The 25,184-nt window shown below is 32.0% G+C and overlaps 4 protein-coding genes across 4 annotated transcripts in view; 2 read left to right on the forward strand and 2 right to left on the reverse strand.

Moving 5' to 3' along the window:
• The window catches only part of LOC119829142 (dedicator of cytokinesis protein 9), a 40,117-nt gene extending 31,036 nt beyond the window's left edge, over positions 1-9,081 (forward strand). Inside the window, exons 30-34 of the mRNA XM_038351547.1 lie at positions 632-1,044; positions 2,318-2,528; positions 4,519-4,684; positions 4,893-5,018; positions 5,255-9,081. Coding sequence (XP_038207475.1) covers positions 632-1,044; positions 2,318-2,528; positions 4,519-4,684; positions 4,893-5,018; positions 5,255-5,468 — 1,130 coding nt within the window. The 3' untranslated portion in view covers positions 5,469-9,081. The remainder of the gene's footprint in view (positions 1-631; positions 1,045-2,317; positions 2,529-4,518; positions 4,685-4,892; positions 5,019-5,254) is intronic.
• A 1,170-nt stretch (positions 9,082-10,251) lies between these two features.
• LOC119829153 (protein phosphatase 1L) lies at positions 10,252-13,804 on the reverse strand. Its single transcript, XM_038351558.1, has 2 exons — positions 12,685-13,804; positions 10,252-11,718 (listed from the first exon to the last, which is right to left on the reverse strand). Exons 1-2 carry the CDS (start codon positions 13,690-13,692, stop codon positions 11,332-11,334), a joined length of 1,395 nt encoding a protein of 464 aa, XP_038207486.1. The 5' UTR covers positions 13,693-13,804; the 3' UTR covers positions 10,252-11,331.
• A 513-nt stretch (positions 13,805-14,317) lies between these two features.
• LOC119830279 (cysteine protease ATG4B) lies at positions 14,318-19,471 on the reverse strand. Its single transcript, XM_038353240.1, has 9 exons — positions 19,198-19,471; positions 18,932-19,127; positions 18,342-18,488; positions 17,731-17,810; positions 15,983-16,122; positions 15,631-15,765; positions 15,256-15,354; positions 14,999-15,164; positions 14,318-14,923 (listed from the first exon to the last, which is right to left on the reverse strand). The coding sequence occupies exons 1-9, from the start codon at positions 19,316-19,318 to the stop codon at positions 14,865-14,867; spliced, it is 1,143 nt and encodes a 380-aa protein (XP_038209168.1). The 5' UTR covers positions 19,319-19,471; the 3' UTR covers positions 14,318-14,864.
• Positions 19,472-19,758: 287 nt separating this feature from the next.
• On the forward strand, positions 19,759-24,745 carry LOC119831564 (NHL repeat-containing protein 2). Its single transcript, XM_038354976.1, has 11 exons — positions 19,759-20,088; positions 20,169-20,335; positions 20,428-20,587; positions 20,852-21,030; positions 21,293-21,440; positions 21,638-21,805; positions 22,109-22,312; positions 22,588-22,707; positions 23,004-23,108; positions 23,434-23,543; positions 23,628-24,745. The coding sequence occupies exons 1-11, from the start codon at positions 19,932-19,934 to the stop codon at positions 24,432-24,434; spliced, it is 2,325 nt and encodes a 774-aa protein (XP_038210904.1). The 5' UTR covers positions 19,759-19,931; the 3' UTR covers positions 24,435-24,745.
• Positions 24,746-25,184: the final 439 nt, after the last annotated feature.

Below are 25,184 nucleotides of genomic sequence, written 5' to 3' on the forward strand. Positions count from 1 at the left end.
AATCTGATTATCTGTCTGTTCATATTTTTAGTGCTAGAACCATTTTAAACATTTCATAACAATATACAATAAACAATCATTAATTAATATAGTAATTAAAAGGATGGGAAACCCTAATTATTCAAACACCTACTGTTATCAAATCTTAAGCATTCTAAAAAAATTGTGAAAGTAAGCACAAATAATTGGGGATTTAATATCTCAAAAATATTTATTGATCCATACCTCTTCACGATAATTTATGATGACATAAATGTGCTATGCGGGCACTTAGATATACTCGAAATATATAATCAAAAAAATGCTTCATGTATTTAACTTTCAACCTATTTGTATTTTTATGTATGTATAGTGTTGTATGCATATGAATGATAACATAACATGCAGTAGACCGCGACATAGACTGTGATTTATTTTTTATCCTCTATTGCAACTAATACGTATCTGAAATAAGTTACTATTATTTAATGCCAAAAAGATCAATTCAAATATCTTGCGTGATTGTAGGAAAATCCTTATATTACTAGTAGTACTTATTAATAAAATATGAAATAAACCTATTGAGTTTATCTTAGTTTCCAATTTTAACCATCAACCTCTATATGCTCAAGTTATCGGAACTTTGTTTCAGGTATGACCGACATTCACTACAACGAACAAGCCCTGCTCGATCAACTGATGCTGTGTACAGAATACGTTGATAAGGCTGAAAGATATGAATTGCTCGGGCCACTATACCGCCTCGTTATACCGATATACGAACGAAGAAAGGATTATCAGGCGCTCCTTGCGTGCTATCAACATCTGACCAAGGCCTACGCGAAAGTCATTGAAGTGACGAATTCGGGGAAACGTCTCTTGGGCAGATTCTATCGCGTCGCGTTCTTCGGGAAGGCCCACTTTGGCGAAGATGAAGAGGGCGTCGAGTTCATTTACAAGGAACCCAAACTGACGTCACTCAGCGAGATTTCGGAGAAGCTCCAACAATTCTACGAGCAAAAATTTGGCGCCGGCAGCGTTAAGATGATCATGGATTCAGCACCGGTTAGTTTATTAATAATAAACTGGTTTCGTATGTAAATATTGCGTTTGGTTAATGATCACACATTTCTCATAATTGGAACGAAATGTCGATAACTTTTCTCAGTTCCCGGTATTGTGGGTAGTCCATTACGGTTCAAATGACCTCTATTTTATTTGGCGTACATTATGGTAGGTTTAACTTTACGGAGTAAATTATTTTATTGTATGTATTTTTAGCGCAACAAACGGATCAATTATGTACAATAACATATTTAATAGTTTAACAAGGAAAATACGTTAAACTGAAATGAAATCGGTATGTATGGTATGGTACGGTAATGAATAGGTTAGTTTCATAAAATACAAACTATCTTTTGTTTAGAAAAGGACAAAAATAAATGAAACGTTGAACGGATTTTGATATTTGGCATGTAGCTTATATACCAGAGTTAAATGTAATTCTGGTATATATATATAGAAATATTTGTTTTGGGTAAAGCCGGTCGGCGTGTATCGCGATAATTTTTTTATATGAATATCATAAAATGGTATGATAACATTAAACAGAAATAATTATACAGGTAAAAATTTTACAGAAAATATTTACACAGGTGTCTATAATGATGGTATTGAATATGAATAATTCGTAGTAAACCAATACATTTTTGTTATCACGTTTCTATTGTGGTGGTCGAGCACACTTCGGCCCGAATTAGGCCTGCTCGCACTAGGGTAGGTAACCTTCCCACACCACACCACACACAAAGGATCAACGTGAAATAGATAAAGATGTTGTTACTTACCCTTTTCAGACCGTTAATTTCATCCCCTCAATATCTCTTCCCTTCTAAATTTTGCAAAGTCAGCCAATCCTTTGTAAAGGCGTTTCGCCTCGCATGGCATAGTAATGGTACTGAATCATCAAGTTAAAAAGTAAGAAATTACCACAACATTACTGTCATTAGTTATTTTTGTGTTGCGTGAAAACTATGTACGCATACGACACTGTACGAAACGAAAATGTAGATACATTTATCTCTATACATGTATGTAGTATATATAAAAATTAATTGAGTCAATCACTCATATGTGCGAGCGATCCTAGAAATGTTTGATGAAAATCGACAAAAATATCAATAGAAAAGGCCTGACAAGTAAAATAATCAAATTTCAAAAACGAGACGGCCGAACAAACAAAATGCCTTTTATTATTTAATTTCACCATTAACCAATACCAAGATATAGAACCCTATATCACATACTTGAATCAAAATAACAAACCGTAAAATAACAGGTGAAGAGAGACGAGCTGGACAGCAGGATCGCGTACATCCAAGTGACGTGGGTGCGCGCGGAGGGCGCGGGCGCGGGCGCGGGCGCGAACGAGAACACGTTCGAGCGCGCGCACAACGCGCGCCGCTTCGTGTTCGAGACGCCGTTCACGCGGGACGGCGCCGCGCGCGGGCCCGTGCACCACCAGTGGCTGCGGCTCACGCACCTCACCGGTACGTGCAGGGCCTGCTTGCTTTGTCATAGCGGGCAACTGAGCTGGTGGTTTGCCTGATGGTAATCGATCTGAGCCTCTGAGGCATGAGCCTCTGCGAATGCGTTGCCCTCTTTTAAAGGGTAAGGGATAAGGAAAAGATTGATGACTAGAGAGAAGGAATGGACTGGGAAGGGTGACAAAAAAGGATATGGGCCTGTTGATAGACTGTCCGACTATTTTTAATCTTTATTACTTGTAGGTACTTTATATATCGGAAAATTTTAATAGGATTCGAACCCGCGTCTTTTGCCTAGCCTCTCGGCTACCCATGATCGCCAAGAGGCGAAGCGTTGCTACGATTCGAGGTCTAATTTTTTTTTATTCTTTAAAATTTTCTGTATTGTATCATTTTATTAAAATATATTGCTTTATTTTAAGGAAGTATATATAAGATCGGTTCATCACTTATTTATATGTAGATTCAGTCTTGCACATACCAGGCATCTGCAATGCTCATCTCTATTTTATTTGCCTGATATTTGTAAAAAAAATCAATTACCACATTAATATTAATCTGTTTAGTCATTTTTGAATTGCATTTTCATAGATTTTTGATTGTCGTTCTAATTAATAGATAAAACTAAAATTGAAAACATAAAAGGTGGTAAAATACTGGCTACAAGAATAGTATTCTTATTCGTTTCTTTACAACGTCATTCTCTTATTCTCAGTTTATGTTTAGGTAGGTTTAAGAGTGAAAAATATTAACTGAATTGAATGGATAAAAAAAAAACATAATGATTGATAATTTTCCTGCTACTTTTAAATGCTTTATAATCGACCCGGTTTCATTTTCTTTAATTTATGTGACCTTTCAAACTTATACCTATCAAAGGTTTTTTGCCACATAATATTTTAAATAAATATACATACAAACCATAATTTATAACCGAGTTAAACATATTACATTGAAACTGATTTCTACAATATTAATTATAGCCATACATTGATAATTATTAACTTTTATAATCTTAATGAGCATCTCGAGCTTAGGAAAACATCGTTAATCTAAATTTGTCGTTAATTCAAAAAATACAAAAGGCATATTATAGTAGAGCTCTGACTATGGCGAAGTCGCTGACTAATATTCGATATATTGATATTAAGATCTCACTGAGCAATGAATAGAAAATGTCGCTTATTTGGATATGTTCATTTTAACGCCTTGGATACATAGTCAGCAGGCGCCGTCGCTATACCGTATCACCGGAGTAACACAGAGCAGAGCTCGTATTGATATTGTAATTATATCAAAAGTCCATCGATTTGAGGAATTAATGTCGTGTATAGTTGATAACCCTTGGTATTCGTCTCAATTTGAATTAATATTCGCTAAATTATGCCATTGATTTAATCCGAACTTTGAGCAAAAAAACTCATGTCCGTTTATCTCAGGTATAAGTGTGACAGAAACTGGGATGAATTAACATATATTATAATGATTAAGATGCCGTCTTCAGTATCTAATTAATTATTTCGTATATAGTATGACACGTGTGCCTACGCTTTTGTCAGAAGATATACATTTATCTGTTGTTATTATGATCACACACAAAATGGCGTGTTTTTTTATTTCAACTTCGGCGTGAGTAGTCCGCATAAAAAAAAAAATCTAAAAAAACTTATTAAAATATCTCGTTTTACAGAGGTTACAATTTCATTTCTAAAAATCTAAGCAAAACGAAACATCTTCTTTTGATAATGGCCCGAAACACAAGAATAAAATAAAACATCAACATGAATTATAAACGCATATAATACCAATCTATAGCATAAAACATAAGTTACGATGCGAAATGAAAAGCCCGATACGGTGTAGAATTAATTTATTCACATCTTTTCCTATATACATATTATTTAAAAAGTATTGTTTCCACAAAATGAAAAAATAACCTATACAATAAATACTATACAATATAATAAACTTTCAATAATAACAAAAATTCCAGCGGAGAACTGGTTCCCGTACGTGAAGCGGCGCATACCAGTCAGCGAGTGCCGCGTGGAGGAGCGCAGCCCCATAGAGGTGGCCGTCGCCGAGATGGAGTCGCAGGTGGCCGAGCTCGGCGAGATCGTACACGCCAAGGCGCCGGATGTTAAGAGACTGCAGCTCAGGTGAGTCCGTGGGCTAGGTTGTATAGAATAGGTTCCTCAGGATTTTATTTATCGATATTTTTACATATTTACATGGTAGATATATACTGAAAAAAATGTGTTGTTAACAAAAAATATACCATTTATAAAGACGAACTTATAGGTAAGGTCAACTAAAAAAAAATTCTAAAAATCCAATATAAAAACAATTAAAACTGAACATTCGCAGACTGCAAGGCAGCGTGTGCGTGCAAGTGAACGCGGGGCCCATAGCGTACGCGAACGCGTTCCTCGACGCGGCGCTCGCGCACATGTACCCGGACGAGCTGGTCGACAAACTGAAGGCGATCTTCAGGTGAGGGCGGTACAGTCGAAAATTGCATGCTTTGTAATTTGCAAAAATTATTTTATATATATTTTGTATACTTTTGGTATAGAGTAGTTAATGTGTGGTTATTGTGAAGGAAATTTCAAAGTTTTTGTTCGTTATAAATTGGCAACTTTTAGCCAATTTATTACATTAAAATTACAATTAAAAAGATGCTATTTTCTTCATTTAAAATTTTACTTGATTAAAACAATTGTCCACAGAGAGTTCCTAACGGTCTGCCACGCGGCGCTACAACTGAACGCCAAGCTCATCAGCTCAGACCAGGTGTCCTACCAAGAAGCACTAGAAGCTAACTACTACAAGCTCAGCGACTCACTGTCCACCTTCCTTGGTCAGCCGCTGCACGATATACTGGTCAATGGAAACCTCAGTACCACCGTCACCGGTGTCGAGTTGGATTGTAGTAACGCTTGAATAAAGCGAAGACGCGTAGATGAAATGGGGTCAGCGATAAAATATCGTGTACGATATGTCGTAACGATATCGTGAAAACAAATACGATTTGTGGATAGTGGGTGGGTTTACCTGAGGGTGATTCATTATTTATGGTTAGTAAATTTCGAAAAATATCGTATTTGCGATATTACCAATTTATTTAAAAATATGTATCTTGAATACACCGTATAGTCATTCATTATTTCTCGCGTGGAATAATTTATAAAACGTCCGCCATCAATAAATATTTTAAATTTCACAAATTCTTGCCTATGTAGATTGTTAAATTAGATACTTTCACGCGCAAATACGAGTCATGACATTAAATGCTCTAAAAATAGCCACAACCCAATTAACAAAAGAAACATCGACAAATAATCACGATTTATACTAACAGTTGGTTTGAAAACTACATAATTCACACAATACGCGACATTGGTCATCATTTAAAATCTTAAATCACGTGCTGATGACGTTTCAGTCTTAGATTTTAGTATTCTATAATGATGCGGCTTTTCTATATTTAGTTCGTATAGAATAACTCACGCAAACTATAATAATGCGACTAGCACACTAGTTGGACGATAAAATGGCTTATTTATTATTATATGAAGTACTTTTTATTACTCTCTATGATTTTATTATACTATACGACAATAATATTGTCATCAACATTATATAATGTGTAATGTAGTCAATAATAATAAAAAGGTGGCTATAAAAATGTTCCACATGTATTAATCTCTTCGATCCGCGTTCAAAAAACGAATGTTTCCAATTTGACTGATGATTTTTTTTTATTATTTGTAACTCGATAACGCCGTTGGTTTTGAATTTGTGTGATTCTTTTTGTGTTTCATATTTTTGTTCGTCGTCGGCGACCTTTTTTTTGTAGAAAATAATTATTCTAGACCATCTCTTGGTAATGTTTAAATAAGAAAAAAAATCTCAATGTTTTTCGCTTGAATCATCTTTAACTATTTTTAAAATATTTAGCGTCGTGGTAGGAAGGTACTTAATTATAATATTATACCTTAAATATATTAACCAAAGATCAATTTTAATACCTTCGCAATGACACTAAGGTTAATTAAATATTCGTTTTAATAACTGAATCTTATAAAAATCTCAAAATTTATTTGTCCCAAAGTTACGCACAAATAAAAAAATAAACAATTATAATCACAATTTAAGGGACAATGTAGTCATTAAAAAAATCGTTAAAAATCGAAATGCCATTTTTATAATATTAAAGCAATAATATTTTGTTATTCTTATTTCCTTTACTATACCTAGAATTGTAATGTAATTAAGTTTTTTTTTTCAAGACACTTATTAAAATTAATATGAAAGCACCTGCATGACAAATATTAGCGTAATATAATATTTATAAATCCTTTTTCTAAAGTTACAAAAAACAAATTATCTATAGCCCTGGTAACAAAGACAAAAGAAAGTCAATTAAATTTGTTAATTTGAACTACACGAAACGTCCATAGTACTGCCGAATAGAACAATAATATATTAATTAACAATTTACCCAAAAGCATCGATTTCTTACCAACACTTTGCACTCGAATTCCATTTGATACTCTTTACTGTATTTAATAGCAATATTGCAATTCTATAAGCTAGTTATATACCATTGTACTTAACGGAAGTAAGTAGTAAACAATCTCAAACATTTAAACGTAGATAACTTAAGACATATTTATGATTAAAAACGTAGTCTAACATGATACCATGAAAGTAAATTTTGCTCATAATTGAACGATAAAAATCGTTCTCATGAAAACATTTTGTTACTAAAATGTACAATAAACCAATTAAGAAAACTATTATGAAATAAAAAAATATATATATTTATGTATTATTTGCGTATAAAAACTTAATTGAAATAGCTCTTCGAACAAACTGAGTATATTTCAATGTAATAAGACCCAAATACATAATAAGTTTCAAATGTTTTTTTTTTTACATTTTTTATAATATAATTAAAAATACAGTCTTTATAGTTCTTTAGTAGTGATTAATAAATTATTAAGTACGTAAAAAATATTAATTATGAAAAAAATTAAAATATTAGTTGAATCTGTCTTTCTTTTTTTAAAATCTTATACACGTAAATTTATATTATAACGCGTGTTACGAGTATGGGCACAAATTCTGTCACAGACGCTCTATAATAGTTGTCGCTGCATATAACGTTAATATAATTTGAATAGTTCATACATGAGACACCATGTATGGGGACATATTGTCGATTAAAATTCAATTTGTAATAACCGTTGTTATCTTACATTTTTGTGCAATTACTCTATTAACTTACATTTTCTTTCAATATATATTTATTTATAAATACATAAAGCACAAACTACATAGTAGTGTTTAATGAATGCATGTATCCGTCGTACATGACGTAAATATAATCTAGATTTTATGTAAGAATTCGGTTATAACAAAACATGGCTGTATCCAGCGAGGAGGGTATTCACCGCCCCACACTTTAAAAATATACATTTACTGAAATAAAATGGCAATTTTTTAGTCGTATTGGAATGTAGGTCATTTAAGTACGAATGATGAATATTAAATGTAAACTTAATATTTATGAAACATGCTATTTTATGTTGAGTTACATAAAATGTCTCAGGAATCTTACATTTATAAATCGATCGAGATGTCCAATTTGTACACATGTAACGCTCAAAACAAAAGAAGAAAAGAGTTCATAACGCGTTGTGGTCATAGTCAAAAGAGCCGCAACGCGAATTTACTTTTTCAGCGTATTCTTATTTGTCGACAGTTTAACATTATTTCTATAGGATAAATAACACCTTGAATTTTAACAACTATCAATCAAGATTAGGAGTAGGTTTTAATTTAAAAGAGTGTTATGGTTACCTAATCAATGTTAACACGTCGTGGCGTTTCTTCATTGCCACAATGCGTTGTGAGTTTACAAACGCCACAACACGAAATTTGCGTTGTGGCTTTTTGATTATGACCGCAACACGTTTTCAATATGTCTTTGAGAGTAACATGTATAAAACTCAACTGCTTCTTAATTTTTGTATTTGTGCAGGTATTACTTTGTACTAAGTATTACGCTTTAAATTCATTATATAACCTAATTTATTTCGTTTTTAATATTATCATATAGGATACGTCATATTATAACAATTTCATTCCAGTTATGTTTTGTTATTTTAACGTTTCGTTTCAGATATTTTGTTTGAATAAGTTTAGTTGTACTACTTTGTATTATGAAATGTGTATAATATTTTTTCTTAAGGAACTGTATGTAGGACGGTGTTATTGGAAAATTAATTAATATTACCTCTGCATTTGAAAAATATTTTTACTACAAATTGGGTTCTAATTGGTGTTATGTTATTTTTTTTCTATGTTGTTATGCCATAAAGTATTTAAGGTAAATCATATATAACCTTTAAATAATAGTTATTATTGTCTTATTTAAATATGAAGCATTAGGTAGGAACTTGTATGCACAAAGCATTGATCAAAACTCGGATAATTTACTATCATAATCGTATTTATGCTGTTTTAATACATTTATAATAACGATATACTATTGTTGTTTTATTTCAGTCTCTTTAAGCATTTTCGATTGGTAGTTACGAAATATATATTTTAATAAAAAAAAAAGAACTATATCACCGCCACCTCATTTATATCTTAAGATCTTATTATCACAAGGCAATGTTATCGATATTATTTGTTTAATATTAGTGTTGTTGCATATATAGGTAACACAATTAATGTGGGCGTTTATGTGAAAATTCTCATGAATTTGAACATCATGTGTACCTGGAGATTGAAGAAAAGCAATGTTTTAATTAATAAATTACAAGTTTTAGAAAACATTTAATATCACATGGAGAAGGTAAGATGAAACACATTTTTATTTAAGAGTTATTTATTGTACACATCGTTAGTTAATAACAGATTTTTAAAATATTTATATACATGCTGTGAGATATCACCTACTTTTATAAAAAAGAAAACTATAAACGATATGGACTGTGTTAATTATTGACTGCTAGCAATCGAAAAAACACGACTCCTACCTATCAAAAATGAAAACAAAAATACAAGCAGTTGATATGTAGAAAATAAAACTTGTTAATAAATAATTAGTATCACGTTAGTACAATACGTTATCACAACATAACTTTGAATGGCGCTAAACTTGACCAGCAAGTTGAATTTACAATCCACAGTTTGACTCTCCTTTCATTTCATAATTTTATTAAAATATCCATTTTGACAATTATTTCTTGGACCCATTTGCATATACTGTTTACTTTTTCTGTATGTACTTAGTAGGCCAGAAGTAATCTTATTTCCAAATAGACGATAGAACTACTCACAATTTAATGTAATGCTTGATAATACGTGTAGAAGAAATATAAAAATATTCTTAGTTGTTACATCGACTTTTAGTACTTCATATCACAACAAATTATAGGTATTGTGTTTATTGCACTTGCTCATTATAAAGAATGAAATAATGACTAGCACCAAAACAATATATAACATAATAATAGTATTTCAATTTAATTTAGCTACTGACAATATAACTCTTGCAAATTTCCCAACACAAAATATCCTACACCAGTAAATATGTGTGCCCCCAGCAGCAGTTTCGAATTTTTCTAACTTTCTTTGGCAAATATTAAGTCTGTCCAAGCGTTTCCGAGTAAATCAAAAAAATGGTTACAAAGATAGCTTAAAAAATGTGCGTCAAATGACTCCCGAAGTTTTCTACACTGTGGAAACCATTTTTCTCGATTTTGTCAAAAACTACTGAACGCACAAATTAAAAATTGGACATACAATAAGACGACATTACACACTAAATATTTGCCAAAGAAAGTTTGAAAAAAAATACGAATTTTCCGCTTGGAAAACATGCACGTTTTAGAATTGTACTGCATATTAAATTGAAAAACTTTACTTCGGCGAACTTACCATGGTAAGACGAGGAAAAACTGATCTCACATATTGATACAGAACAGACATACATAGTAGTAGCAATTTGTGGGATCAGTGTGTCAAGTTTACATACAAAATGCAAGACTGCTACAATAACAAAACTGTTCCAATAAGTAATTTAACATCTAGTGATGTTTTTTGATGATTATAAGATTAGTTTAATGGCAAAATAGGGCTACTTATAATGCTATCTAACTAAGATTGGGACTGTGAACTGTGAATCACTTTTATGTCAAATGTCTTTTTTTTATTCATGTCAATACGTGAAATTTAAATACAAACGTTCTGGATTTGGGATATTAATTTGTTTCTTCCTTTTCCTTTTCTTAGTTAGATTGCATACTTTTACACTTTACTAATGTAATAACAAAACTACGTCACAGTGACAAAACTATGAAGGAAACCAACCATTATTTACTATAATAACATTAATATCCTTTTTAAAACCACCCACAACAGTAATATTTTCACAATCACAACCATACATATTTTAAAACTGGGTAATAATTACACATTCATAATGATATATCTTTAAAAATAAGTTTCTTTTTAATTTCCGGTACTACATGGACAAATATTACGAAGAATTAGAGTCAAAAATCTTTCAAAAACCGGATTGATTATTACGACCAGAGCATCTGCTATGCAGTACATCATTGATCTATATTATAACTAAGATTCGATTTTCATTTGTATAAAGCAAGAAATTGATGTGTAAATAGGAATCTACAACATCTTGCCATTCTTCTTTATCATGCGAGATAATAAGTTCAACCAATCACCAGTTGTCTTATCAAAACACTTCATTCACATGGCTAATTTCTTAATGTACTAAGTTTGCTGTTGAAAATCTTTCAACCAAAAAGTTAATCACTAATACTGTGATGTTGTCAACAGATCCTCTGTAATATGCCTGTAGTGTAAGGCTTTTGGCACCAAAATCAGGTTCGTCCAACCTCTCTTTTATAAATTTCACGGCTTCTTCGTTTGTAAATGTATCCCATAAGCCATCAGATGCAAGAACTAAGAACATAGGCTTATGGTCTTCTAAATTAAATGTTAATATATCTGGATCGGCAATAACAAAGTTTTTATCTTTTAGAGGGTAGTCGCCCATCGCTCGAGACGTCGCTAATATTCCGGCTACCCTCCAAACTCCATTAAATGCAATGTAACCTCCAGCAGCTTCTATGCGTTTCTGCTCTCGAACCTGTGGTGAAAATTGGTATCATTAACTTCAATAAATATCTAACCATTATGCAACTTTAATATTTGTAATTATAATGTTGCAATTGTAATTTGCTTTGTAATAAAAATAAACATAAATTCTATAAATATGCTAGTACTTTGAAATAACTACCCAAAAATTGTGAATAAAAAACAAATGCTAAAAAAAAATCAATTAAAGTAGAGTTCATAGAGTAGCTTTTGTAATGAAGAGGATTACAATAAGAATGCCTTATGTAACAATTTTATGCATGAATGTGTTAAAGATTTATTTATATAAAGAGCAAAAATGTTTTTGATGGTAAATGTAAGTACATGATTCACATACATTTATATACAAAGTTGAACACTACATTTGAAACTGAACAACCAAACACAAAGAATTATACATTCTAAACATTTAGTTAGCAGTTATCAATACGCCTCTAATTAACTTAATTAAAACAAACTTGATAGTTTTTTTAAAAGTATTTTCTTTTATTTGTTTTGTTATATTTAATACAAAAAACATTTTATCTAATTGAAGACAAGAAAATGTTTTATTTTATTGAAATTGACAACCATGTGTTATAATGATTAATTTCTCACGACAGAGCAATAAAATTGGTAACATATGTGACTATTAAAGCATATTTGCACTTACAACATGCTAATAAAGTATGTAAAATATGTAATTCTTGCTTTGTTTATTTGAAATGAATAATTCCAATTGGAACCTGTCAGACATCCTACTAATCTTATAAACGCGAAAGTTTGTAAGGATGCATGTGTGTTTGTTGCTCTTTCACACAAAAACTACTGAACCGATTGCAATGAAATTTGGTACATAAACAGCTGGGCAACTGGAATCACATATAAGCTTTTTATCCCAATATTCCTGCGGGATACGGACTTACGCGGGTGAAACCGCGGGGCGCAGCTAGTTATTAAATATAATCATTGCTTTTACCTGCTGCGGTTTATGGTCAAAAGAGACTGGTATGGCATTCCCACGGGAGTCACACATCACACCTCTTGAGTCACCAACATTAGCAACAATGAGATGGTTGTCTTCTAAAATAGCTATAAGGGCTGTTGTGCCAGCAACATTCATTGAACGCTTTGCAGCTTCTACAAGTAGTCGATCTGCAGCCAAAACTTCGTCAGTTAACAACTTGCCATAATTGATTTTACCTTTATCAATATAGCTAGACAATGGAACTGAAATATTCTTGATTGGTTTGATTGGTCTTACTTCTCTTGTTATAGGCCTGGCTTTGTTCAGTTGAGCTAATAGCTGTGGGTCAGTTATCTCCTTTTTAGAGGTGTCATCAGCAGTACTAATAGACTTCTTAAAGCTGCTCTTCCTTTCTACATTAACAGTATTTTCTTTATCTTCTTTTTTTATTTCATCTGGTGTTTCAATTTTTGGTATCTCGGGAAGCTTACCCTCTTTATAAGCATTTAGCTCCACAACTTTATTATACAAGTTCTGAATTAGATGATCTTTAGCATAGTTGGCGGCAAACTCACCACCATGTCCATCAAATATAGCAAACAGCGATATGCCTGTATTGTTTATATTTTCATTTATTATAAACTTGTCCTCCATGTGCATCCTTCTGCCTTTTATAGCATAAACAGCACTAAGCGACCCTTTAAGTTCCCAGCTCTGTTTATCGGCGTCCGATCCCTCCATCAACTTCATCCGTTGCACTGCACTTATAGGATTTACTGCATGGGATAATCTGCTGAGTAAAGATCGACTCCATAGTCCGATAGTTTGTAAATACATAAAGCAGACTACTACTCCCAATGTAAAAACTAAAACTTCAGATCGTAATAAATAAAGTCGCACCATTTTCCATAAATAGCTCGTCGGGGTGTCAAAAGCTACGCTGCTACTAAAGCGTGACAAAATTTTCATAAATGATAAATAAGTTTGATGTAACACTCTATCTTCTAATTCGTCTTCCATGACCACGCAAAGAAATAAAAATAAGCAATAAAACGCGCAAAATTATAAAAACTGCAGTTTCGCCATAAAATACACAATAGGGCTGGCAGAATTTAAAAAACTGACATTTGCTTCTGATTCTGAAATTTGACAAATGACAATTGTGATTTGCGAATTGTCATATGCAAAATAAAGTGTAGTACATAATATTATGCTTAAAATATAACGTTCTTTTTATTTTTTATAATCAAGGCTGACACTTGAATTTTAACTCATTGATTAATTTAAAGATCGCTTTCGCGCGGGATAGTAAAATACAACGATTTCATTCTTTCTACAGTTAAGCTACGGATTTTACTAGACAATCGAGTAAAGGGATTCCCTTGGCGTGGGATCGGTATTTTATTGCTGGGAACATTAAGAACGTTTATGACAAGAGTCAAGAACATGAATCTTTCAAAATGCATTTTTTGGGCTTTTATTATTTATGCTTTTACCACCAACTGATTGTTTAATATCCGATCCGGGTAGAGTGTACCACGCTTATTTTCGTTCGGAAACTCTTTTGTATATACTACGTATATATTTTAGACACCAGGGGTTAAGAGTAGCGTTGGTTCATTTATAATGCAAAAACAAACAACAATTTGGAGGGGTGTGTGATGTTTATTGCATGTTTCATTTAAAAGGCACTGCAAATAATATTCACTTATTCTATACCTGTCTAATAAATTTTAGTATTAAGCAAATCATTAAAAAAAACATCATTTATGAAAAGACATTATCGTGCATAGAATTAAGACAAGTTGTTTATTAACAAGTACAATGTAACAAAAATATATTTGAGCGCTTATGTAGTTACCTTAAACTATCAATTTGATGTATATACGATCTTTACAAAAAGATTATCTAACCAACATCGATCATTATGTGACCACAAGCATTTATTCATTAAAATTTTATTAACTATGAAAATTTGTATAATTTTTATTTCTATTTAAGGCATGCAGTAGATTATATTGAATTAAATATCTTGACATCATTGCATATTAATCATGTACATTTTGCAGATTACCATTTGAATATATTGGATATTGTGAGATTAACCACCACTATGAAATTCTCGAACACTCACAATACCATGAATATATAATTTTGTAATTAAATAAGAATACACAAATCTTAGTTAAACCTCAAAGAATTTCGAATTCGTCATCGGAATCATCAAATTGTCTATCCACATCTTCAAATTCTGAAACAAAACAACTGATTATAAACAGGATAGGAAGAATGGAAATTAATAGTGTGAGTTCAATTATATTATTACCTGTAAAGAGAGTGGTGTTTTGTAAGTCTATATCATTAGTATTTGGACCCCAATGCGAGGGTCTCTTCTCGCAAATTTCGAATAACGGTTGAGACTCTTTCATTAGATTTTCTTCAATTGTTTTGCACAGCTCATCAAAATCAGCTCTTGTTCGACAAAGAAAACACTGTAAAAAAAAATTTTTATAGATAAAATATTAAAAAAAATATATGTTGTTTACACTGTTACAGCACCATAGCATACGTAAATTTTCTTACCACGGCTACGGAGGGATCCATGGCAAGTATCGGTATACGAGAAGCATATTTACAATGATACGAGCAATCCATTTCTTTTTGCTCATCTGTTTGCTTGTTCTATAAAATGGAATAAAAATTTCATAAATTGAGGGTAAACAAAAATAATCTCAATTTAAGTGTGATGTTTACATTATAAGAACGGAATTCGTTTATCCAACACTGACATGCATTCAAGATATTTTTACTCTAAATAAATTACGTACTTCATAAGCATTTATATTGGCTTATAGCCAATTTATTTACTCATGGATTGAAAACGTTGAAAGCACCTGTGCAGATGTCGATGTTAATATTGCATTATGATTATCGTAAAATTTATGACTACAAACTTACCTCGACGGGACCAGATCTTTGAGTGGTGTGGGGGTCTAAATATATAACTTCGTCACTAACACAGCCGATTAGATAAAGCGCTTGATTAGGTTTACCGCCAATTACACCTATCGATTGGGGAGACTGGAAGCATATCTGTAGAACAAACAATGCAAAGATATACTAAAACAATGCATTTTGTTTTTAATTTGAGACAGCATCAAATCTCAAGAGCAATGTAAGTAAAATTAAATAAAAAATACATGCTATTATTAATTAATATCCAAATATATTGTGTACCTATTGTGATACACAGAGAAGTACAAAAATTATACAATTAAAAGAAAACTATACATAGATTATTTATTCCTACCTTTAATCCATCAACATATACAGGGTTGATCTCACTAAGGCCAAGTCTGAGCGGCACTATAAGCAGCAGTGGCATCCAATCACTTATATTTACATTATCTTGCGTGTCACCATTATCATTTCTTACTATACACTGCTGTACTGAAAATAAATTGGGAATGTCGCTTATATCACTGTCTACTATTTCCTAACTATGTCTCTCTAGGCACAAACCCTATTATTAAAAAGTATGATGCGACGTGAACAAAAGACAAACAAATACACTTTCCCATGTAATATATTAGTAAGGAATATACATACATGAATATATAAGTGTGTGAAGTCCCGTGTCCCCTAGTGGGGTATGGGGCAGATGATGTACATCCGTTTCACTGATCGATTTTCTTTAGGGACAAGTAGGTGATCAGCCTTCTGTGTCCTGCCAGACCGAGACATTTTTTTTTTGTGCGTCCCCACCGGGAATTTAACCCAGGACCCCTCGGTTCTACGTTAACCACTGTACCAAGGAGGCGGTCGACATACATGAATATGGATGGATAGTAAAATTTTTATTTTATGCTACGACCATTACATGTCTCTGTGTATTTTTGAATCTGGATTTGAAACCTATATGAAATGGTTAAAAAAATCTAATTGGTCCAGTTATTGTTTTAGTTATGAGATAAGCGTGTTATTGTAATTCAAACACTTGAATTACTAATAAATATAGAGTTAGTTACTAATAATTTTTTATAGATAACACTTTATAATAGGGGAGCCAAAGAGGGCATTTTGGGATTTACTTGAGCGCGTCAAATAAATATAAGGGAAGGTACTTTACTTATTGCTAGTACCTCCAGAAAGTATGAGCTGTTAATATTAAAAAAATAACGTAATTAATAAATAACGATAATTGTCTAAGTATATGCTCAAATCGTCAGATTAGCGAACTTGGACTTCTTGTGTTGTAAATAACCTCTTATATCTTAATCTGACGCGCTCGTGTCATAGTTTTTAAAATTTCCTTTCTTCAGAACCACGAAATTACCAACAAAATAAATAAAGAATGTGTGATGTAATGTATATTTTATTTCAGTGACATGCTGGAACATGCATGATAACATAATCTAACGCGCTTGAGTATTTCCACAACCGGATTTTTCTTTTTAGAATAAAGAAAAAAAAACACTTTTCTTCACTGCTAAAGTTGAAAGCATTATAGGACTTTTTCCTCTTGGCCTCCACTACTATTAAAAAATTTACCAGCCTGTTCTACTACTTGTATTTTTTATTCTGTGGTTTTTCAAATGGGATATTAAGCTTAAAGCTCAACCTTCTATACTGTCAGAGGTAATTTTTAGACATGAGAAATTGTGAAGTTATTATAATACATGTATCACATTTAAATGGTAAGCATATTATCATAACTTGAATCAAAAGGTCTGAAACATCATAAAAATATTTTTCAAATGCCATCCAAAAAAAAACATATTAAAATGTAAAAATTAATAGACAAATGCACTTATTTTGCGTAACATTAGCATAAATGAATGATATGATTTACAATATATGTATGTTTTTCTGGTGGGGTAGAATATAACATTGCATTACAATGACTCTTGAATATATTATGTATTAAAATAAAAATTGTTAGTTTAACATAATACATATATAAAAAATAACTAAAAAATTAGTCATATATTATTTTATTTATCTTTACCAGACTCGAGGTACCTACATATAATTTAAGCTTTCTTACAAAATACTCACAAATGTCTTCCTTCACCACTGTATTGTCTAAAGCAACATGTATAACAAGAGAGCTCCATTTGTCATAAACTACTAATTTTCTGAAATAGAATATGCATGTTAGTTTAGTTCATAAAAGGTAAATTACGCATATAATTTGAGTATATGAGAGTACTAGCATTGCATCCATGGCTTCTCCTGCACAGTCAAAAGATATTCCTATGGGAATGGGTTGTTTAACTGGGGTTTGAAGTGGCTTATGCCACTCTCTAGCCTCCTAACTATCTCCAGACAAAAAAATCCATATTAATGAATATATTATAAATTATAAATTTGAATTGCTTATATTAATATTATAAATTTGAAAAAAAAAAACTGTATGTCTGCTACACTTTCAAACCTAAACCACTCATCTAATTTGAATGGAATTTGGCACAAACATAGATAATAAGTTGGAAAGGGTACTTTTTACTGCAGAAAAACTTCATTCTTGGAGGAAAAAAAAGGAAATCATGAATTTATGAGATATGAATATACTACACACAAAAGTCATATATGTTATTTTTTTTTAAATTTAACTTGGTCCAATTTGTTAAAAAATACATATCATAATGACTAAAAATTCTACTTACTTCAGTACTTGCGCCACTGTGTTTGGTCCAAACCACTGACCAACCTCTTTGCCTTCACTAGCACCCATCAAAGCTACTTGATGTATTGAATATGGTGCCTGTTTCCTTTCCTCAAATCTTTGAATTATCTTTAAATAGGTTGGATCTCTGTGAAAATATAAAGAAATCACTAAAATTTTAATACAATCAATTTATAAAGTAAATTCAATCTATCATTAATTTCATTAATATGAAATTCTACCACACTATATTTACATTAATTAAATTTAGAATGATATTTGGTTTAATTTTATATACATATATGTATGTATAAATATACAATAACTGAATAATGTAGTTAATTATGCAATAAACAAGCGTTAGATAATGTAAAAATGTATGTCATTAGATCAGATGTTATCTAAATTTTAACAAACAAATTGACATTATTATCCAAGCATCCTTTAATAATTGAATTGCATATTATTTCTTATTTTTATAAAAACTTTCAATTTTTCAATTGTTTAGTATGCTTGCAATATGTAGTTTAATACTTTGCATATATTGTAATCGAAAATTTCAATACTACAGTAAAAAAAAAATTGTTGAACCTAGTTTCAGGAGTCCACACCCAGTCTGAAGCTAAATGTATTCTGATCAAGGATACTCCAAGGACCATCTGCCCACAACGTAGCATACATCCCCAGCCCTTATCAGACGTAAGACCTTCATCACCAATAGGAATAAATCCCTTTCTATAAGTAAACCATAAAATCGATGTTATATCTCGCCGTATTCGATCCAAGTCTGAAATCAATATAAATTTGCCTCAGTATATGTTCTATAAGTGTATATACTACAAACACAAATTGATTACCTTGTACAGCACTATATTTTTTCCCTAATATCCACACATTTTCCTTTGTCTTAGGAATATCATCGGGTTCAACGTTATTGCCGTCGGGTGTCAGGTAACAAATATCAAACATGGCATCCATATTTAAACATATTAGATATATGAATCGTTTTCTTTAATACTGTTTTTTCTCTTATTCGGAGTATATTTAAATGAAGGAAAATAATAAAAAAAGAAACAAGTCACGTCGTAGCGATTATATCGTATCGTTATGTTTTGTAAACATGTCAAACATCAATGATAAAACGTCATCGACAACTAAGCTTTTCAATGACATTTTATGTGTGTTCATCAATGGTCTTAATCAGATGATTCAAGTCTACGCATCCTATAAAGCTATTAGGTATTACTAAGTAAGAGAAGAAGAAAAATGAAGGTACTCTCTTCTATACGCAATAGGTAGGTACTAATTTAGATAAATGAAATAGGTCGGTATTCAATATTCTACATGTATGCAATTAATAATCTGTGCTAATCTGTCAAAGTCAAAGTTCAGAAACTTACACAGATTGTGATGAGTGATGACGGTTGTCATTATGAAATCAAAATATACAATTATTATTCAGTAAGAATTAGTGAAATTGTATTTTAAACTCATTACTTAGAAGTAAGAGTTAACTTTCACCGCTTGGTATAATTACAAGTATTTTTGTTAATGTTTTGTTATCTAGTTTAGTGAAAACTTTGGTTTAAAAATGGAAACAAGTCCTTTAGATTATGTAGCACAGGCTTGCATGGATTTAACAGAGGCTCTAGAAGCGACATCGAATGAAGCTGAAAAGGATTCATTAATATTAAATCACATAAAAAAAGTCTGGGCTGTAGTTCCACCTGTTGAAGACTTTAAAAAAAGTGTGTACATTTGATTGGCTCACATACTATTTATTTGTCAGTTCAAATGACAGTTAATTTGTGTTTTCTTTTAATTTCAGATTTGGAATGGGTTAATGTTGCGGAGCCAATTTTCTTGGGACAGCATTGTCTAGATAAAGTGGTTGTCTTAGACTTCTGGACATATTGTTGCATTAATTGTTACCATGTTTTACCAGATCTTGCTCATCTGGAAAAACAATATAAAGTTGAAAATGGTCTTGTGGTTGTGTGTATCAAATAATTCATTAATTATTGATTGGACAAGACAACATTATCAAATCAATTATATATATTCATAATATATATTTTTTATTATAGATTGGTGTGCATTGTGCAAAGTTTGCAAATGAAAAATTATCATATAATATACTGTCTGCTGTACAGAGATATGATATACACCATCCAGTAGTTAATGATTCAGAGAGCTGTATGTGGGACGCTCTTGGAATAAGGTGTTGGCCCACTCTTCTGATTTTAGGTAAGAAATTTATGCTCTCTTTTTCTTCTTTCTTTATTTAGGTTTTATTTCTATTTATAATATAATTTACTTAATTTTTAAGTCTTTTAAATAAACCTTGTTTGAAATATGCATTACCACTGCAAGCATTCTAGATCTTCATGGTTGTCACAAAATATAAAACAAATTTTTTTTTGTACACACAATAAGAGAATATATTTGTGAGATATGGACATCACAAGGTGATTTGTGACATCACTAACCATTTTACCTCTTCTATTGTAGGGCCAGGTAACAAACCTATTTTTATCTTCACTGGCGAAGGTCATAGAGATGAACTTGTATCCTATGTAGGAGCTACAATACGTCACTTTGGAAACAGAGTGTCCACAGCACCATTACCAATTGCACCAGCCAAACATTTGAAAGCTAAAGAAAATAGTATCCTTTATTTTCCTAGTAAGGTATACAATTCTTATAATTTATGCATGATTTTTTATTAAATATAAATAATTATATTTTTTCTTTCTTATTCATCATCAGATGAGTAGAACCTAATAATATCTTTTATGCAGTTGATTTCTGGTGAAAAAAATGGTTTGACAAGATATGTTTAATTTGCCTTGACTCTTGACACTGTTCGACCAGATACGCACTAGTAACAGGAATAATTTAATAATGTCTTTGTTATCCACGAGGAATGTAATTAGAAAATCTTATCAACAGTTAGCTCTCAATCCATTTTATCGTGGCCGAGGTGAAGAGCCATTCCTTGCTATATCTGATACGGGTCACCATCGTATTTTGCTGACTGACTGTTCCGGAATTATCTTACGAACAATCGGAGGTTCGGGACCTGGATTCAAGGATGACAGTATGTTTTAAATTTTTTAATTCTAACTAATCTAACACATTTTTAAAAGGTGTCTTAACATTGTCTCAACACGGAAGTTATGTGGTGAGATTACACAATGATGTGATTATTAAAAAAAATACACATGTTGTATGTTCATAAATAAGTTGCATTGGTACAAGAAATACTCACTAGACAAAATAATAATCGAATTACAGAGATAACAGAAGCAAAGTTTAATTCTCCGCAAGGCCTGTGTTGGTTATCAAGCTCAGTTCTCCTGGTATGTGATACAAACAATCATGCCATTCGTGCAGTGCATCTTGATGAAGGTACCGTGGAGGTACTGGCTGGTACTGGGGAACAGGCAGCCACGGGAGATCAAGGTTTCATTGATTATCTATTTAACTTGGTATTTAACATTTTAAATTGAAATAGTAATGTAGCTAACAAGTTTATTATAAAATTTTATTAGTTGTTTTTCTTTTATTGTTGTAACATTATTGCCAGAATTTTTTACTAAACAGCAATGTATTATGATTTTGATCAAAAATAAAAATCGTAACTTTATTTACAATTTGAAATTGAAATATATATAAATTTTAATTGTTTATAGTGTGTAAATAGTATAAAATACTATAATTTATAACACATCTCCTGCTTATAGCAGTAAAATATTACATTTCAAGGTGGAAAATGCCTCGGTCTACAAGCGCTATCTTCCCCCTGGGACATACTGCTCTACTCGACCCCTGATATGGACATGTCGGTGCGGCCCGCGCCCCCCGCGCCCCCCACGCCTCCAGCTGTCCCCGCGCCCCCCGCCCCGCCCCCGTCCTCCACACCCGCGCCCCTCGCCCCGCCAACGCAGGAAGATAAGGACCCGGATAAAGGTACCTAGCTTATTTTAATTATAGTGTGCTTATAGAACCTATTTTCTTATTAGAAATGAATTCATTTAATGATGAATCTTGATTTTTCGTTATAATGATTTTTTATCATACAACATGATAATTTCAATAATTAATTTAAATTTGATAAACTACACGCAATAAATGATAAATGATGATCTTATTTTGTTTATGTAGAATTAATACCTTTTTTATGTATTCAATTATTTTTTTTTTTTTTAACGAAATGAGTGATTTAATTTGGTATAATATTGCAGACAAAGTTAAAAAAGACGAAAAGCGACGCGTACTCCTAATAGCTTGCGCCGGCTCTCACCAGATTTGGGCGCTTTTCTTGGACAATACAATATGGTGGAAGTACAAAACATATACTGAAGGTATGTTCTTTTAAGAATTAAGTAATTGATTATTCATTAATATATATTTTTAGCATAATATATTTATTTAAACATAATCCACTATTAATCAACTCACAGCAAATTCTTCAAGATTGTTTTTTGGAGATAAAAAGATATATCTCCTTGTACTCATCATAATACCTCATATTTTTATAGAATATCATAAGTCATAGGCAGCTTTCTGTGCTAATTAACGGCCAACTTCCTTCAGACGACATACGTAATATTGAATAATATTCATTTATAATCATACTTTATCAATTCTATGTATACAGGCACGTGCGTGCGCATCGCGGGTTCGGGCGCAGAAGCCGCGCGCAACAGTGCGTATCCCAACACCGCCGCGTTCGCGCAACCTTCCGGACTCACACTTAGAACGGGTAACATTTTTATAAAAGTAATAAAAAACTGCTATGAAATGTGTTGGAGAAACTTACACGTATTAGCAATTTGTGTATATAACAAATGTTAGGAAAGATAAGAGTGAAAAGATGAACGATGATCGCAAAGACTTCGCTTTCTGTTAAGTCTTGATTAAAATATATCTCATTTTCTCTAAGGAATATCTTGCTCGGTCAGTTTTTTGTGTTTTTATTGTTTATAAAATTTTCAAATTACATATTTATAATAACTTTATACCTATATATATTTTATACCTATTTATTTTATACCTATATATTTTATCTTTTTTCAATATTTCTTCAGGGGCAAGTCCAGAAATATTCATAGCGGATTCTGAAAGCTCATCCATCCGAAGGCTAGCGTTAACAACGGGGCACGTGTCAACTCTGTGTGGAGGAGATAGGAATCCTTTGGTAAATAATTGTAAACAATTTTAACGCACTGTTTGCATCAAATTGTTGCTTTTATAATATGAATAACTTACTATACCTTTACAGAATCTATTCGCATTCGGAGATGTAGACGACATCGGCGTTGAAGCGAAACTGCAGCATCCTCTAGGCGTTGCATATTGCGAGTCAAACAAAACACTGTACATAGCAGACACGTATAACCACAAAATAAAGAAAGTCGACATTGGACCGCAAAAAGTATCCACCATATATCCTACCATGATAGAAACAACAGATCCGGCTATATTCAGCGAACCATCCGGCCTATCCGTTAGTTTGGACGGAAAATATCTGTACATTGCGGATACAAACAACCATAGCATTAAAATACTCAATCTAGCGAAAAACGTGTGTCAAGAATTCAAAGTTCGGCTCCCGGACCCGAAATTCGTGGAACCAGAAAACTTAATTCTATATAAAAATGACTTGTTCATTAATAGGAAGTGTGGCAATTTAATAATTTATTTTAATGTCAGTTTGGATACTGAAATAAAAAATGTAAAATTCACGGCGGGCGCTCCACAAAATTGGAATGTGTGTATTCGCGATGATGATAATAAGGACGTTACATTAGAAGATTTTGAATTCGTGGGCTGTACGCATAAAGGCACAAAATTACCGGGTCGGGTGGAAATGAAACTCAAATCTCGTACAGATAAGACACATTATCGCTTGTATCTCAGTTTTCATACAGCCCTGTGCGAAGGAAGCGTTTGTTTCACACATTCCTTCACGATTCGATCCACTATTCTAGTAAGGGATTCGGTGAAATTGGTTGAATCTTATAAAATTACATGTAAAGTAAATCCGGTAAACCGACAGGAATCAAAGTTAGAACAAAATAAAGCATAATTTGCATGCTTTTTATATTATAATTTATTAAATAATGTAAAGCTGAAATGTGTCGAACATGTATGTGGTTGTGGGGCATTTAAAAAGTACACAATACTTACACGATTCGTATGATATTATTTTTAGTATAACATTGATTCAAAAATTCATTAATTCTATTTTTTATTACTCATAGGTACTAACTCTTACGATAAACTGTAAGCTTTAAAATGTTATGAATTGTTTTTATTTTTTTATTCGTTGCTTTGTTTAAGTACACTTTATTTCTAAGTGACATACATTGCGTATGTGATTAATAAAAAATTATTGAAATAAAGTGATTTTTTTTAACGTAAGCACATCTGGAATTTTAAAAACTTATTTATATATATTATTTTTGACGATATCTGTACTAATGAAATACTAATAGTATGTAGAGGTTATGTTTGTGAAATTGTGACGTTGTTGTAGGGGATGATGTTGAAACTACTGGACCTATTTCTAAATTTTTTCACAATTAAATTATTACATACCCGAGCCGAGGCGAACAGCTATATATCTATAATATACAAAATCCACAAAATTCCTTAAATTCACCCAATTCAATTTCCTTATTTGAATTTTGCCTAGACCACAGATAACGTAGCAGTTACATTATAACCTAAACTTTTATAGTATTATACTATCTGTACCTAAACTACCTACCCGCAGTCTTATACAACTCTGGACTGAACGGCGCTACAGTCGGTATAATAATCGGAGCAGCGCGCA

The sequence above is a fragment of the Zerene cesonia genome, chromosome 1 (genome assembly GCF_012273895.1).
Source record: "Zerene cesonia ecotype Mississippi chromosome 1, Zerene_cesonia_1.1, whole genome shotgun sequence".
NCBI classification, from domain to species: Eukaryota; Metazoa; Arthropoda; class Insecta; order Lepidoptera; family Pieridae; genus Zerene; species Zerene cesonia.

Coding starts and splice junctions, on each gene's coding strand:
- LOC119829153 (XM_038351558.1), bottom strand. CDS start 13,692: ATGGAAGACGAATTAGAAGATAGAGTGTTACATCAAACTTATTTATCA. Junction 11,719..12,684: donor TTGACCATAAACCGCAGCAG/GTAAAAGCAATG, acceptor TTTTCACCACAG/GTTCGAGAGCAGAAACGCAT.
- LOC119830279 (XM_038353240.1), bottom strand. CDS start 19,318: ATGGATGCCATGTTTGATATTTGTTACCTGACACCCGACGGCAATAAC. Junction 15,766..15,982: donor TATATGTTGATGGATTAAAG/GTAGGAATAAAT, acceptor TTTGTTCTACAG/ATATGCTTCCAGTCTCCCCA. Junction 15,355..15,630: donor AAAGATCTGGTCCCGTCGAG/GTAAGTTTGTAG, acceptor TCCATTTTATAG/AACAAGCAAACAGATGAGCA.
- LOC119831564 (XM_038354976.1), top strand. CDS start 19,932: ATGGAAACAAGTCCTTTAGATTATGTAGCACAGGCTTGCATGGATTTA. Junction 20,336..20,427: donor TTGAAAATGGTCTTGTGGTT/GTGTGTATCAAA, acceptor TTTTTATTATAG/ATTGGTGTGCATTGTGCAAA. Junction 23,109..23,433: donor CGGACTCACACTTAGAACGG/GTAACATTTTTA, acceptor ATATTTCTTCAG/GGGCAAGTCCAGAAATATTC.